This window comes from Harpia harpyja, chromosome 11 (genome assembly GCF_026419915.1).
Source record: "Harpia harpyja isolate bHarHar1 chromosome 11, bHarHar1 primary haplotype, whole genome shotgun sequence".
In the NCBI taxonomy this organism is placed as follows: domain Eukaryota; kingdom Metazoa; phylum Chordata; class Aves; order Accipitriformes; family Accipitridae; genus Harpia; species Harpia harpyja.
The window spans coordinates 10,649,047-10,665,648 of record NC_068950.1 but is presented as its reverse complement, the minus strand read 5'-3'; the positions used below and the strand labels follow the sequence as shown (position 1 = coordinate 10,665,648).

The following is a 16,602-nucleotide window of genomic DNA, read 5'->3' as shown; positions in this document are numbered from 1 at the left end:
TTAGATTACTTTTTCCAGATTGGGTACAATTTTCAGGGGTGGGAGGTGGGGAATTGGTGAATATCTGTAGAGATCAACTTTTAAAGAAAGGAACATATGAATGTGAATTAATTTTTTTTTTAAATACTCCAGCAGGTCTTTCATATGTTGTTTTTTTCTTTTTTTTTTAAGAAAGTCTTTGAATGCAGACTGTGTAAATACTTTGAGAATGATCAAAACTATTAATGCATCATTGATTGCCTCCATTGACTTGTCCTTTAGATATTTAATCTCTTCTTTCTAAAAAGTGTGTATTTTTCTGTTTCAAAAGCAGCCTCCCACTGTCCTTTGCATAGTGGGAAGCATCTCCCGCTGGTTTTCTGTTGCTTTGCCAGCCTTGAGACTTTGCTTTCAAGGGCGGTTGAATGCTTTGGACTTTTCTGGTCCTTCTGCTGGCGTCGGTGGAGTTGGGGAGCGGACTCCACCATTGCACACGCAACTTTGTGCCTGGCCTTGGCCATCCGAGCCATTTATTCTGTTTTGCCTGAAGAGTGCATGCTACGATCCCATGGCTTTGTTGCTGAACCCGTGGCAGGAGCTCTCTGAAAGGAATCATAGCGGTCTCCTGGATACTCCCTGTCCTGCATGCTTTTTTCTGTACCTCATTTCTCTTTACTTATGCTAGTTGTAATAATGTTTTTAGATGATCACTGGTGATGAGGTTTTTTTGAAGTAACAGCTGCTATAAAAAATTGCTTGAACTGCATCTGTTTCACAGAGTTCTGTAATAGTTCTGTTTTTAATAATACATTTCACTTTAAAAAAAAAGATGTAAAAATGAGAAATCGTCAGCTGTTCTAGGATCTGCACAGGGACTGTGTTTTTGAACTTCTGAAACAACTTGTTAAGTTGAACTCCTGAGAAACAAAGTGATTTGACTCATTGCTTATATTTAGTATCATTACCTACTGCATGAGGTTCCGTTTTCTTCCGAGCATTAATGTTTTTGGTCAGGAAGGTTAACAGGGAAAACGCCCCGCAGAAGGCATTTTTGTGCTTATCAGGGGGCAAATGCATGGAAAACATCACTTTGCTGGGTGTCAACTTTTTTCTTTCTTTTTTTTAAAAAGTCTGTAGAAGGACGGGTATTCAAGGGTGGGGAGAGGATGTCCTTCCTTTTTGGTAAAGCCTGTAAAATTGGAGGTGCTAGTGGATCCTTAGTACAAATGTGACCTGAAATCACAAAAATTATGTCTTGATCCAGAATTGCGTATCATAAGCATATCATACGTATATGAGATCCCAAGCTTAAAATAATTCCTGTGATCCTAGCTACCCAATGTGATAATTTCTCTGCTTTTGAGTATATTTGTTATTGAAGCAAAACTCTAATTATATGTAATATTAAAAATATGGTTGACCATATATTTTTGGTAGGAACAAGCTTTTACTACGACTTTCCATAATCACATGGCAAACAAAGGGGAGATACCCAGGTTTAAGGTGCTGCTTGTGAAGCTTTAGACTAAAGCATTAAACCTGTGAAGATTGTTTGAAAGTCTTAGCTGCCAAGAGAGCCATAAACCTGGGCAGGCTCGGCTGGGGAAACTGTGTGACTCCTTGCATTTCTGGATCCAGGTGAGGAGCTGTAATCGGCTTTCACTGTAGAAGTGTAAAACATACCATTCAATTTGGTGTGTAAAAGATGAAAGCTCCTAATACTGGGGAAATGGGGTTGAAAGTCAAAGTGAGTGGAAGAGTGTGAGCACAGTTTTGCTGGTCTGAAGCCTGTGTGCTGCTCTTCGTTCTCCCCATTCCCATGTCTGTGTGGTGCAGTGTTGGTTTATCCCAGAAAACCTCTTCAAGGGGTTAACTGACCAGACTCATCGTTTTATGTGACCTTAAATAGATACCACATTCAGGACCATTTTTCTTCTCATTATGGGATGTGAGAAGCAGCAGAGCTGCTATCGTGTTTTTCCCTTTCTGAAAACATGAAGGGCTGTGACTCCTCAGAGTGCAGTTGGTGGAAGCAGCAATGTTTTCTTTCCCTCGCTCCCAAGTGGTCTCATCCTGGGGCTTGTTATTTTTATTATGTGGAACTCCCTCCATAACCAGGCTGAGGAGCCTCTGTTGCCTGAAGTAATCGCTCTTTAAATTGATAGAAATTTGAAGCATCGTGCAGAGTCTTGCAGCGTCTCCTGAGATTCCCCATGATAATCGTATCATCCTGCCAAGGAACCCCTGTTAATATTCATGCAGTAATTGTTTCAGTACTTGGCAGGGGTGAGGGCGTTAATGTGAAGCCTTCTTCAGCTGACGCATATTAAAGAAATGATTTGTGTTTTGTACTGTAGCAGTGATTTCATTGCACTTGAACAATGACATTCTGGATGTCTTTCGGTAGATGTGCACATAAACACTTGTATTGAGGCATTTAGCTGGCATATTGGACTACATGAGCCTCACATTGTCATGTGTACAGATCAGTTTCCCAAATGGGACTTGCACAGTGTTAGTGCTGGTCACGAGGTGAGCTTCCTGACCTCTCAAGGGCTACTCAAGAGATTGGGGATCGTCCCGCGCTGTCCCTGGGTGTGCGCACGTATATGCACATATTGTGGCATGGTACATGTCTATGTGGCTGGGCAGTCTTAAGTCCAATCTATGTGGACTCAATGTTTTGTTGTTGGAGACAGTTAATGGTTTGGGTTTGGTTTTGGGTTTGGTTTTTTTTTGAATCATCATGTTATAGACAGAGGTTGATCACAGGGCCCACTTGAAAGATTAGCAGGGAAGAGTTTGCCAGAATAACAGCTTGCATGACCAGTTCCCTACCTGTATCTCAGAAGCTGTCAGGAGAGAAGACTGAAAGCCAACGTCTGGATGAAGACTTCTGGCAGGGCACGGGCCAGCTGCGGCACACAGGACGGCTGCTGCTGGTCAAGTGAAGGGGAGCAAGCACGGAGGGGTGCTTTCGCAGTCAAACTCTTAGGTGCTAGCATGTTGTTTCTGGTTACATGGAAATGAAGGTTTGAAACTGTGTCCCGTTCTTTCATAATGAAGTGTTGCTTTTTAAGCTTGGATAGCAGAACAAGGAGAAGCAGCCCTTTGGCAGAAAACTGATGGGCTTGCACACTGATTGCCCTGTGCTCCCCTGCTTGTCTGTAGTTGGACTTCTCTCTCTTATGTGGATGGTTGTTGTGAGACTTGTCCCTTGTACCCTGGGAAGACTCATGTGAAGTCTCTGATTTTAAGAGCAGCTCTATCTCTTTTTTGACCCCAACCCCTTGATCTCGCAGTTACATGCCTTAAGGGATAGCAGCAATTTAATTTTACTTTACTTTTATGAGAATTTGATTTGTCTTGAAAGACAGGGTGGAAAGAGGAGGGGAGGAGGTGGACTGTGGAATCTGCTGTTGCCATATTAAGAGAGTAAGAAAAAATGGGGGGATCGTTTAGTAGCCAACTTTGCAAGGTGGTAATAAAAAGGATGTTTGTTGAATAGTTGCATATCTTCCACTGTTTCAGCTTAGATGTAATAAAGCTCTTTTGTGAGATAAGTGGTCTTTGATAGAAAGATAAATAACATGCATCTGTCTGAAAAGGCGTAAGATGAAAGCTTTTTCAGACAGGCACTTCTTATCATCTTGGGGCTAAGTATTGCCAAGCTGCCAGCTCCTCTTCACTCAGCCTTTTGTGCTGGCCACTGTGCGGCTTAGTTTGAGAAACCACACAGTGGTCAGGCACTGTTTCATTAGTGTTATCAATAAAGATACTGGCTGCTGAATATCCCAGACTAAGAACTACTATAACTTTGGCATACTTTCAGAGGCGAGGAAAAGTTTCTAGTGCTGCAAAGCCACATGCATCTCAGCCTTTCATGCTGTAAACAGTTGGGGAGAAGTCCACCAGACTTGCATTTTCCAGCAGCTGGGCTGCCGCGAGCAGAAAGTCTACTATGGCTGTGTCCCGGCCAAGGGTGAGGATGGTCACTGTTTGACTGATCCTTGGTGATGGACCAAAGCTGCCCTGTCCATCCTCCCTTTTCCCTTCTTCCAAGGATGCCTAGATGCAGCAGGCCTCCCTGATGGCAAGGCTTGCAGGTTTGGAGGGCTGCTGCTGCAGCCTGTTGCAACAGGAGAGGATGGGCAGTAGTCTGTGTCTGGCTTGCTCCCTCCACAGACCAGGCAGGACACTCTCCAGAGCCACCCGGCTTGGCACAGTCTGCAGGAGGGCATCTGTGAGGGAAGCAGTAGGCAGAAGTGGCTTCTGCCGTCTCTCTCCTGGGCTCTGCTTGCCATTGCTCATCCTGCCTGCCAAGTGCATGGGCCTGCTGGAGATCCAGTGGAGTGGTCAAAGCCATCGTCGTCTTCCTTTGGAGCATTTTGGATCAGGAGAGCTTGACCTGCCTGCCCTCTTATCCGTCAAGAGACCGTTTGTGGCCAGCAATGGGTCAAATGTTAGAGCCCTCTGGGTTTGTGCAAGCGGTTGGTGGCATGCCTGATGCACGCTGGTGGTGTGTTCTCCAGTTTGCTCAGAGGTGGAGCTGCTGTGAGTTAAATGCCTCAAAATGATGGAGAAAACCCGTTGAAGACTAAAGGAGCCTGAAGCTATGTGGGGTGAGGTGGAGATCTCTCAAAACACAAGTGGGCTGTTTATGAAACACCGTTGGAGAGGATGCAGTTGACTCCTGCCTAATCCCTGCACACACAGTTGCTCCTGCCAGGCTGACCTTGTTCCTGAGAGCTGGTGGCTGGCTTGTGGGGCAGGGCTGGTAGCCCCGGCCATGTGGTCTGACCCAGACACAAGCTAAGCATCCCTCACCTGCTTGTTCATGGCACCTACACCGCAAGGTGCAGCAGTTGTAGCTGGTGCCTCTTCTGGGGCTTGTTTCTGCATCTGCCTCCCCCTTCTTTGCCTTCTGTCCCTGGAGTGACACAAACACTTCTGAAGTCTTTTCGTCCAGGCACTTGGAAAGCTTATGGGACACTTCGTACTGGAAATCCAGGAGACCTCTCCAGAGGAGGAAGCAGGGTCTCCTGTTTGTCTTAGTTATTCTGTCACAACAATGGCTTCAGAATTTGCCTAATTTAAAAGCTAGTTTTAATCTGATGGGAAGATGTTTGTGCATTTAAAATAGTTATTCCTTGCTGGAGCCACTCCCTTCTTTTGTCCTTCTCTGCTGGACTTTTCGGCTTTGCTTAGCTAATATGCAGTGCTTGTTTACAGCAGAGATACTGGAGCATGAAGAAGGAAGTCGGTACGTTTAATACTGATTTGGTTCCAAGCTTCCTGTGCGTGCACGTGTGTGTGTGTGTATGTGTTTTCAGCCTTATTCATCCAGACGCTGTACAGCCTCGGTAGAGAAAGTCAAGGGGCTGGTGGAGGCACAGGGACTAGATGCAGGTGGTTTTTTTTTGAACTCTTCCACCCAGTTTGGTCCTGAGCAGGTTTAGACAACGCGGGTAAAAATTCCAGTATGGCAAGCCTGGTAAGGAAGGTGCTAGTGCAGACAAAGCCGTTGAGTGGTGAGTATGAGAAACATTTTGCCTGATGGGAAAGATAACTGATCAGAAAGTGTTGGTTTAGGTGCCTAGGAGGAGAAACGCCGTAGTGGGCAGAGACCTGCTGGGTATTGTTGTTTTCCTCTTCCATTTCCAGTGTGAGATAGCTACCTGGAAATGCCAAAACCTCTGTCCATGGAGAAGATGGTTATCCACAGGAATGTGCTAGTTATGGGGCATGGTCACATTTGAAGTCTGTTCCTTAGCCTGCCCAAGGATTTCTGCCTTAGCTTGGCTAAATAACAGCAGCAGTCTGTATAAGTAGGATGGCTTTTAATTCGGGAGGTTTTGGGGGGAGTGGGGAGCTTGCAGGAGACAGGCATCTCGGGAGCATATAAACTGTTGTGTCAGTTGTGACTGTACCAAAAGATGGGATTGAGAAGAAAAGAATGCTAATAAACTGTAGGAGAAACAATTTTATTGCTTTATTTTTATTCTTTTAATTTGGTGGTAAGTACCTAACTGGATTTCAGTAAGGTGCTCTCGTGTTGCAGTGGTTACAGAAATCAGCAGCAGCAGTGTTGTGTATTTTGGATTTTAAAATATTCCAGTAGCTGCACCAGCCTGTGCCTGGGGTTTTTCATTTAAATTTATGGTGTTTATTCAGCTCTTAATTGTGCAAATTAGAATAATTACAGAGTGTGATTATATGTGTACCTGGTGAGTGTTTTTAAGTGGCTGGCTCAAATTTCAGGAATTTATTTTATTAGCCTTGTGTCTTTCTGGTGCAAGCGTCCTTTCTTTGTGCTGCTGTTCTGCAAAGCAAACATCATAAACTGCCACAGCAGGAAACAATTTTTGCAGCGGCGTATCTGAGTGAATCAATCTTTAATATGGCAGAAGGCTCTTCAATAACTCAGGCTAATTAGGACTGATTTGGTGAGTTATCGGAGACTGAAACAACCCTCCCCAAGCAGAGCAACTTCTTTCTGCTCCAGGGTTTGGCAAGGACAGGAGGGCACAATTTGAGCCATGTGGGGTCAGGTGTGCAAGTGCCAATTTTATAAATGTATAAAATTTAATGAAAGGTTGTTCTTGGAAAATAGAACTTTTGTGTGAGTTACTGGCTGCTGCTCATCTCTCCCAAGGCTGCAACTGAGCCTGTATTTGTGGAAGAGACAGTTCAGACAGATGTAAGCAGTGTCTCCTGTGTAGGAGTTATGGACTGGATGTGCAAAGTACTGGTTTGGCCTTTGCTGGGAAAGAGATCTTGTTGGCAAATGCTGTTGCCTTCTAGCCCAAATTTACTAGTCTCTCTTTGCTCACTCAAGACTTCCCAGAAAACATGAATTTCTGCCTCTAGGAAAAAGGGAGGTATCACTTGAAACAGAGTAATCTCCTTGATTATGTTGTGACAGACGTGGCATGACAAATACAGGAAGCTGAAGAGGAGAACTCCCTGATCTCTCTGTAAATAACTTGGGACTTTGGGTACATTAACCAGTCTTTACAAAAAGAAACTGAGTGAAAATAAATAAATACATATATTTCCTTGCTTCAGAGATAAGGAGATTGGAATGATTCTAGTTGAAATTTCACTTGAAAAAAAGGCAGTCTGAGAATTAATATAGAGGGGTTTTCTGTAGAGAAGTCTAGCAGTTATTAAATGACTAGAGCATACATCTACCTTGCATAGATTTCTTCAGAGAAGTTTTAGCCCGTCAATGTTTGAAGGCACAATTCTTTGATGAGGGAAACATAGCCAATAGGGAAACATGTAATAAGCATTGGCTTGTTAACTTTCAGCATGATTTCAGAACCTCTGGAGAGGTTTTTTTAGACTTAAATCTCATGATTTATGCTGTGGGGATGTGTGTTAAATGCGGTTTTTTTAAGTACCTGCAGGATGTTAGGAAGTCCAGGATGCCAGGAGACCCCAGAGGAGGCATACCCATTGGAAAACTACTTGGATGGGGTGTATAAATACGAGCACTCATTCGGCCCATGGAAGGTGTGTGCTTGAAGCCAGTTTGGTTTCTTCATTTGGGGAGGTTGGGAGCTGAGACCTCAGTTCTATAATCCCAGTTTACTGCCCAGATCTTCGTACTAGTGCGTGGATAAAAGCAACACTGCAGTGAGTGGTCAGGTGGAAAAAGAAATGGCACGGGAAGGAAACAGTATAAAGAAGCATAAAGGACACTTACAGTATTTATTTTCCAGTGTTTAAAGTATGGGGATCAGCAAGAATATAGATCTACACCTTATTCTGTGTTACCACATGTAATTCTGGCAGAAGAAGAGTCTGCGGCAAAACAGGCTGATGAACATTTTGTCTTCACTATGTAGAGTCTGTGTCTAATTACCACTCTTCTTTATTTAACTCTTCTCTTGCCATTAAAAAAAAAAAAAATCTTTTCTTTCATTCTTAGTTCCTAGTGAGAGATTTACTTACAGGATATCTTGGGTTTGCGTGTTCCGAATTTATGCATTTGCTTAGGCACCACAACAACTCGCAGCAGCTTTCAGAGATTGCAGGATTAATGAACTAAATGAAAGAACATCAGTCTTTAGAAGGGACTTCTAAGTGGTGACTTATGTGTAAGAATAGACATGGTCAGAGGCTATTTCAGGAGGAGTTATATTCCACTTTCTTTGAGACAGTTGTTTTTTTAATGACCCCTCTTTATGTTTAAGGTTGGTTATGGTAGAGGACTTGTGAACACTTCATGAAGTGGTGGTGAAACTGAACATCCTAAGGTTTTGATCTTTATTTAAAACAAAAAGGTTATAAAAAGTCAAGATCAAAGTAGGCAAATGGCATTTTGGCAGCTTAACAAATGCTATTGTATTTACTTCTCCTCTCCTGAGGTCCCTGTTACTTTGAAAATACTGTTTAATTTGCCTGTCTGCTGGTCTACAACTGCAGGAGAAAATGCAAATTGTTTTTTGGATTTGAGATAAACTGAAATGAGCTTGAGCCATGCCCTAGCTGAAGAAACATTTAAGTCAACTGAAATTGGCTGTTCTTTAACATCATTGTTTGCCTTATAAAATATAAAAATACAAACTGTGTGGAAAACTTGACACATTAAAGAACAGCAAAGTAGCAAAAACTTATAAAGAAGGACGTAGCTAAGCGGTAACCTTTTTCTAACTATATGCTGCTTTTCCTTTTAGTTAACATTTGAAATGACGCCCATTATTTCAGCTGCATTGCCACAAATGATGCTGCCATATCATCTGAAGATTGTGCAAGATGATGTTGTATGCAAGAAGTTGTTAAATGAAAGTTAAAGTTGTCACATCAAAGCTCTCAAATACCAGAAAAGTAACAGCCTTAATGATTGCAGCATCTTAACATTACTTTCTTTTGGCAGGTAAATAATGGTAGTCTAACAGGAATCTCCAGTACCTCAGAGGATTTTTTTTAAGCATGAGGAATATCTTATATCTGAGACTGCTGAGGATGATACATTGGGGACCTTTACAGTAAATGGCCATACATAAAACAGTATAACTTTTAAAGGTGGTAGCCACTAAGCTGTCATATCAGAATGCTGTGGCTAAGGGAGCTTCAGTATTAATTTAATCACCTGAGTGCAGTGACATTCATGCTGCCAGTTCAAGTGAGCATGCTATAGAACATAGTTACTAACAAAAGCATCTCGCTTAATGAAAATCTTGCAGTACAGGTGTTGGAAATATTTTAAGTCTGGTTTGGATTTAGTAACGCTGTATTCTTCTGTCATGGAGCCGTCAGAATCCTGTCTTCAGAAAGTCTTTTAATGTTCTTTTAAAAAAAAAAAAAAGAAAAACTGTTTAAAAATAATGTGGCATTACCTTGTGTATTCATTGTTCTTATAAACCTTCTAGCTAAGCACAGAATGTTGTGTGTTATTTCCTCTGCAGACAGATAATTGCACTAGGGAGGGGAAATTGAGCAGTGTAAAGTACAAAATCTTAAATAGTATATATAAGTTCCTATTTCTGTTTACTGGGAATTTAATAAATCTTTTCTTTCTAATTTTTTGAAATAATGAAAACACTTTAGCCTCTAAAAAGCAAAGTTGTCATTTGTAATAAATCACTTAATATTGTCTCTGAAGATACCTTATATTAAAAGTAAACTTTTTCCTGTTCTTTGTATCTTGGTATCTCCTCTTCGCTGCAAATAACCAAGGGACTGCAATAAGGCTACTTGTACTGTTCCACAGTCGCTTTTCTTTGTGGAAGTAAATTTGCAGTCCATTTCTGACATGAAAAAATAGGGTATTTCTTTATTCCTGGAGTGCAAGTCGTACTCTCTCACAGTTCTGCAGACCAGGCTTTCCTTTCTAGCTCTGCAGTAGATTCAGGCTTAGATTCTCCACAAGATAATTAAGAGTTCCACGTTGTAGTCTTTCCAGCTTTAAAACCTGGACTAGTAATACTCTTTAGTATGCTCTCTGTGTTTTTGCTTTGAGAGTTGCAGTAGACGGAGCACTCTGTCAAGCGTATTTCTGAGTTCTGGAGATCTCTGCATTCTCCATCACACGCTGTAGATACCCGACTGTTTTGAGACAGGCTTTTTTAGTGATCAATAGAATTTTTCCAAAGAATTAATTCCAAACTGAATTAAGCCATACCAGGAGAAAGCCACTGTAATTCTGAATGGGGGAGGGTTTTTTTAAATGTTTCGTTATCTGTGTTAAATTATTTTAATTGCTGAACACAGTCGGTTTTTGGATATCCCTGTGTTTATCCACCTAAGGTTCGCAGAGGGTGGTCATAATATCATCTGTGACATGAAGCTATTTTGCCTTCTGCTAACCAGCTCTCCACTACTACCACTATGTAAATAAACACCAATTATTGCTGATGGTGTAAACACTTAAAGCATTTGGGTTCACTTGTCAGTATCTTCTGCTATTATCATGATTAAATATGCAGTCCTGAGAGTTGTTATCAGATAACAGTAAGGGAGAGAATTAGTTTTGAAAATGAGATTTCCAGTCTCAGTAGGGCCTGAGAGGAGATAACAAATTAGATGATAGTTTAGGTAGAAGGAAGAGTGAATTTAAACTTTGAGTTCACTTAATACTGAAAGTTGCTCTAGGGCTGAAAGTGAAAATTAGGCTAGTCAGAAAAAGTACAAACATGAATTTCCTGCCTGTGTCTGTAGATTTTAAAGCTTTAAAAGTCCCTGTATGAATCTTTCAACTTTGCCTGTTACTTTCTGGGACAATCACAGGCAGCAACTAGTTCTTCTCTGAGCTAAATTCAACTTTTTCCTGAGTAAGTGCTCAAAAATAACTACCCTTGCTAAATTACAGCTTTCTAGCTGTCAGATTTCAAGAGCTCTACATCAATCGTCAAATTTTTATGGCCAGGTAATGGCAGCATTAGACCTATGTACGTCAGAAGAAGCTGCAGTGGAATTTCTTTGCTGCTTCTTTACTCCTTCTGGAATCCCTCAAGTTAAGAGCTTGAGATAATAAATACATGTTTCTTCCTTCTCTTCCCTTCCCCTTCCTTTCTATGTCATGTTTCCCCTCTTACTCCTGGCTCTAAATTTCTGAGCTTTAAATATACATTTATTCCTTCTTTTTCTTTAGTGAGAAATTGTATGTCACTAATCTCTTTTGTATTGCTGCGTTGGGTTTTCATTCTGCTTAATTTTCCCAGTAGCGTAGTTTGTGGTTATTGGCTTCAGTTGTTTTACCAGGAATCCTTGCATTTAATTATATTGCATTTAATAATAGAAAAAGAATGTGAGAACAGTGATTTCCCCCCCCCCCCCCCCCCCCCAGCCCAGCTTTGGTGGGATTACCCAGAAATTGCCACCTTCTCATTCATTCAGAAATTCCCTTAACTATCTAGTACAAAATTTAGAGATCTTAATGGTAAAGGAGCTGAAGCTCTCATTTTAATATTTGTCTCATTGCCAACTTTAAAAAGCAATAAAAAGAGAAAATTTAAATTAGTGTTGGAATAGATATTTTTTGCATTGTTAAATCTATTGAACTGTAATTCATTTGAGAGTCTAGAGTTGTGATTATGAGAAGGACTTTCAGAAACGGACTGAAAGCAGAGGTACAGGTGGGTGAACTCTCCTGTTAACTTCAGTGATATGCAATCTGTTAAAATCCCTATAGATTGGAATGGAATGGATATGGACTATTCAGCTGTGAAAAATACAGTGAATGCAACAGGAAAGCTTGTGTGATTTAATCTGTCTGTTGGTTGGGTTTGATAGTTGTTACATGGGAAAAGCAGAGAGGACAGTGAGTGGAAGAAGTAACTGAAAAAAACCAGTAGGGTAGAAGAATGAAGGACAGGAATAAAACCAACTTTTTTGCCAGTGAATGTGACAAAAAGATTCTGAATAAGGAACTGATGTGCAATCATCTCTGTATAAATCTTGCACTATTTCTGGAAAACTTTTTGTAGACTTGAAATTCCACTGTAGACTGATTTCAGTAACAAAGTCAGTTTAAGAGGTATTTGTCTGTGTTCTCCCACCTTTGCTACAGGTTCCTTGGATGTGCTGCCTTAAACTGTGGAGTTGTAAACCCACAGTCACCAAAGTGAAAGGTTTTAAACAGCTCAGGACAACGAAATGCTCCCACAAGGTCACCTCATAGCCAGAACTTCTGCAGGGTACAACAGCAGCCTGGTGTGAGCAATGAGATTTGGATTTGCTTGTGTTTGCTTGTACTTCTGTGATCCAGGATACACAAGTAAATATCAAGTTGATTCTCTCTGGACTTGATGGTCATAACCATCCTCCTTCTGTCAAGATAACCATTGCAGCTTTGCAAACTTGGTCTCTGTGTACCTGAATTTCCACCCAAACCACTAAGACATGCTAAATTGGGTGTATGTTCTAAGATTTGAATGTGGTTTAGTGGATTGGCAGGAAATGTGAATTTTTGTTCGCTTGACAAAAGAAACATTTAATTTAGGCATACTGAAAGTTTGCAAAATGGTTAGGATTTGGGGGGAGAGTGTGGGAGATCCCATACCCCGTCTTGTGAGTATACAGTGAATCATGGTATCTGCTCTGGGAACAGAGCATTCCACTTCTCAGCTGGTTGGGGAACATCTTTCTGTGTATGGAACAAAGCAAGTAAGAAAATACAAAAAAAGAGCTTATGCCTTCTGTGCATGAGAAGTAGAGCCCATATGTCAACTTCAGTGACCCAGAAAGGAAAGGCAAGGAAACTCAAAAGAAAGCTTGTTAAAATAACTTTTTATATCTAAAGAGTGTATAAGGGTTATTTTAAATATCAACAATTAAACCTGTCTTAAGTGTAAAAGCGATGGTGTGTTTACTGTAGAAAAGAAAATATCTATAGCATTATGAGCTCTTTCCAACACTTTGGTATCAAGAATTTCTTGTTGATCTGTGAGAGCCCAAGTCAAAAAGTTGGATGGCAGGATACTCAACTTCCCATGGTGACGTCGCTGTGTCTGGTAGATGAATATATTGCGCTCTGCAGATGTTCAGTGAAGTTATGAATGATACAAGGTGAGACCTGAGACTTCTTGCGAGTTTAAGAATTAAATATTCTAAACCTCTTTATTGAAAAAGTTATCTCAGTGGTCCTAGAAACTAACCTGTCTTGCACACTTTCTATTCTGGCTCCCATATTCATCAGTTGTGAGAAGTTCAGAAGTAGGTTTGACAGGTCAGTTTAAAACACTAATGCATGCATTAAAAAATCCCCCAAACCAAACCACAACTTATTAAACTTTTAAGGTGATTTGTTAAGGATTATCTTGAGGATTGTCTTTTTATATTTAATTGCAGCAAATTATATTCCTTGAGGGGTTTATATTTTAAGAAGATAAATTGTGATTTATCCCTGGTTTTTTATTTCTTGTGTTCTAGCTTATTCCAGAGTAATACTTGGTTTTCTTCTGTCAGTTTTTTAGACAGTCAACAAGATAAAAGAAGGACTTGATAGCTTGACAGCATTTCAGAGAGGTGAAACTTGGTTATTTTGGTTTTGTTTCAGCTGTCCACATGTCCCTATGTGTATATTTACACAGGGAGGTGATTTTTGGCCTCTGTTGCTGGCAATCATGCCAATGGTGTGATGGTAAAACCATGCGACTTCTCCCTGAGCCTCAAAATTGTGTGTCAATCCTGTGCCACCAGCACCTTTTAGTGTGAAGCTATTGGTGCCTCGCTCTGCCATTGGGATACAGAAGGGCACAGCCGCTCCTAAGCAGGAGCCCAAGGTATGGTTGGAAAGGAGACTTATAAGTGTGCTCCGCCACCTTTCCTACTTTTCCACGTCTGGTGGGAGCAGGAGCTAACTGGGTCCCTGTCCCCCTCACCCCCTCCTACAGTGGGGTTGCAAGTGGGGAGAGAGTTGTTCTGAGCTTTGGGGTCTTTTCCTTTCATCATTCCTTCCCTTTTAACCATTTCTACCCCCAAATTCTTCTGGCTGGTGATGGTAAGAAGAGAGACTCGTTGGTTTTTGCAGGAGGCCTGGCCAGTTAATCTTTGTTTTAGAGATGAGAAGTGTAGGAGGAGCTTTACTGACCCTAAGACCTGATCTGGGTTTTCATAGTGAAAAAAATGGAGGCACTGGTATGGGATAAGAAATTGCACATTACCCAAACAAATAGTAGAGCCCCAAGCTTGCACAGAGTTGACCTACAGGGCTTTTTCTCTGTTGTAGCATTCCTGTGAGATCTGACGTCGGCATTGTCCTATTCCATCCTCGCTTGCTGTGAAGTGAGAAGGGAACAGGAAGCAAAGGCCTTGTATTCATCTCGTGTGGTGGTCTTGGGAATGCCAAATTGGGAGGATTTCCTGGCCTTTCTTGTTTTTTTGGAAAGAAGAAAACAAAACTTTAAGGGGAAAAAAAAAAAAAATCCTTGTTCTGTCTGTCTCTTCCCTTGCCACTCCCCACCACTTCTGCCTCGTGCATCACCAGCCCAGGGTGGAATGTTTCCAGGCTCCTTTTTGAAGATATTTATAAATAAGTTGAGCTCCATATATTTGCTTTTTTCCCAGATGATTTCTTTACTGTAAGTCATTGTATTTCTGTATAATTGATCTATGCATGGCAACTTGCATCTAGGGAGGTAAGTCACAAATGGGTTTGGCCTGTGCTGTGCAAGCATGGAGAAAGGAAATAAAAAAATAGTTTGACAATAACCTTAGCAATGATAGCTGGAGAGAGAAACTTGTTAAAAAAATTACCAGTTAGTTTTAACTTGTTTTGAAACAGTAAGAATAAATGTGCTACATAACTGTTATGAACTAAAACAGAGGGGGGAATAGCGGGCACCGATTTCTCTCTGCTAGCCTCAGCCTGCCCAGCAAAATTGAGCTTTACTTTTATAAATATCAATAGATCAAGAACGGCAAAGCACTTTGTCATGAGTATTTTTAGCAAGAAGGAAAAGCACTTCAGTGGTGTTCCTTCCCATACGTTATGGTTATAAATTGCATTACCTTGGTATGCTTCAGAACAAATCAAGATTTCAGGTTCAGTGTCCTCAGTATGTAGATTTTGTTTCCCAACACAAAAGGGGTGAATTCTACTTGTTCCTACATGGTTTGGGGAAAGAGGGAATGTATGGCTGGATGTGTGCTGCAGTCAGGAATATCTGTGGTGGAAAAACATCAGCCACAGCAGGACAGTGGGAGCAAATGCCCTGCCATATCCCATGTAAGAAGATTAGGTTAATACTTCAGCATGGATTTAGCAAAAATTAGAAAGGATAATGCTGCATTAATTCACACACGTCTAGTTTCTGTAGCACAATGACAAAACAAAACTGGTAATAGTCTAAAAATATAACCCTGAATAAAAGAACTTTCTCCTCCTCCTTTTTAGCTCGTTCCCCCTCCTCCCCTCATTTCCTGCTCAGGCACCTGAAGTTGGAAACTTAGAGTGGGTTTTAAATGGGATGATTCCCACCCCCCACCATGCCTTCATTTAAAAAAAAAAAAAAATATACACACACACAAAAAAAATTCCCTGTTTCTGTAGCTGTGACTCAGTCCTGCGGTGCCTATCTGCCTTGTGTCAGGCATGGGGCTGGCTGGGGGAAGCAGAGTACGCACATACCCAAACCGTGATGCAAGCTTTGAAATTGGACCAAGTGCACTCGTAGCATCAAATGTGCCGGATCACACTGCATTTCCAGTAACAGCCAGAGCTCTCTTGGCTCCGAGTGGGAAAGTGGTCATGCAGCCTGAAAAGGGGGGAGAGGCCAAATTGCACATTCATTGGATAATTAGGTAAACAGTAAATATGAGAAGTCTGTCTCCTACTCAGACTCCATTGTTTTTTCCTAAAAGTCTATATTTAGATTTGGCAGCCAGATTTATCACAATAATTGGTGCATTGTTTAAACAAGGTCACTGATGTGTGTGTATGTTTATCTCTGCTTAACTGAATTGCTTATTTGAAGTAGAAATACCTTCAAAAATATTATGCAGACCTCTTGAAAACTTGCATGCTTGACTCCTGAGGCACATGGTCTCTATTAGAAAATAGATGCAATTATTCACATTTGGTTTTGCAGCTTGAAGTCCTGAGGGATTTGTACATAAAACTGTGGAGATTTGATTACATCCTGATTTCATGTCTCACTGGTATATGAGTGTTTCACACATGTAAAAACCTTTTTATAAGGCATAGATTATAATAAGTCACTAAGTGAAGCCATACGAGTGCTGTCCTGTCTATTGGAATTGGAATACACATGTTCATTAATTTAGTCTAGCTTCGGTGGTTGCTTATGTATTTATAAAAGCCAACGTGGCTTTGTGTTTTATATTTAGAGCAAATACTTCTGGCTTGTTGGCAGGCTGGTTCAAAACTTCAGGATACAATTTCAAAGTCGGACCTTATTGTTCACAGCAGTTCTGCACCACTCAGTGAGGATGGAGCAGAGTTTACTAATAGTGCTAAGGTGGTCAAGGTAAAAATAGCAAATAACAGCTCATTTTCCCTTTCATTGACGAGGTGAGTAAACACGAAGGCCTTGAGGAAGAATGTTTTAATCAAGTAACTTTTTTGACAATAGTTGCACATCAAGAGAGGGTGGGACAAAAGTATCTTTACTGAAACCGCTGCCTCCTATGACCTTGGTCATAGCTGGGTAT

The 16,602-nt window shown here is 41.1% G+C and overlaps 1 protein-coding gene across 6 annotated transcripts in view; it reads left to right on the top strand.

Moving 5' to 3' along the window:
• RASAL2 (RAS protein activator like 2) overlaps positions 1–16,602 on the top strand; it is a 196,027-nt gene that overhangs the window by 37,061 nt on the left and 142,364 nt on the right. Inside the window, exon 1 of one of the 6 annotated variants that reach the window (XM_052800965.1) lies at positions 5,358–5,510. The exons of 4 other annotated variants lie outside the window; for them this stretch is intronic. In XM_052800965.1, the coding sequence (XP_052656925.1) occupies positions 5,462–5,510 (49 nt within the window). In that variant the 5' untranslated portion in view covers positions 5,358–5,461. Of the gene's footprint in view, positions 1–5,357; positions 5,511–12,135; positions 12,206–16,602 lie in introns of those variants that run through there. One more of the 6 variants, XM_052800964.1, reaches the window with a different exon arrangement.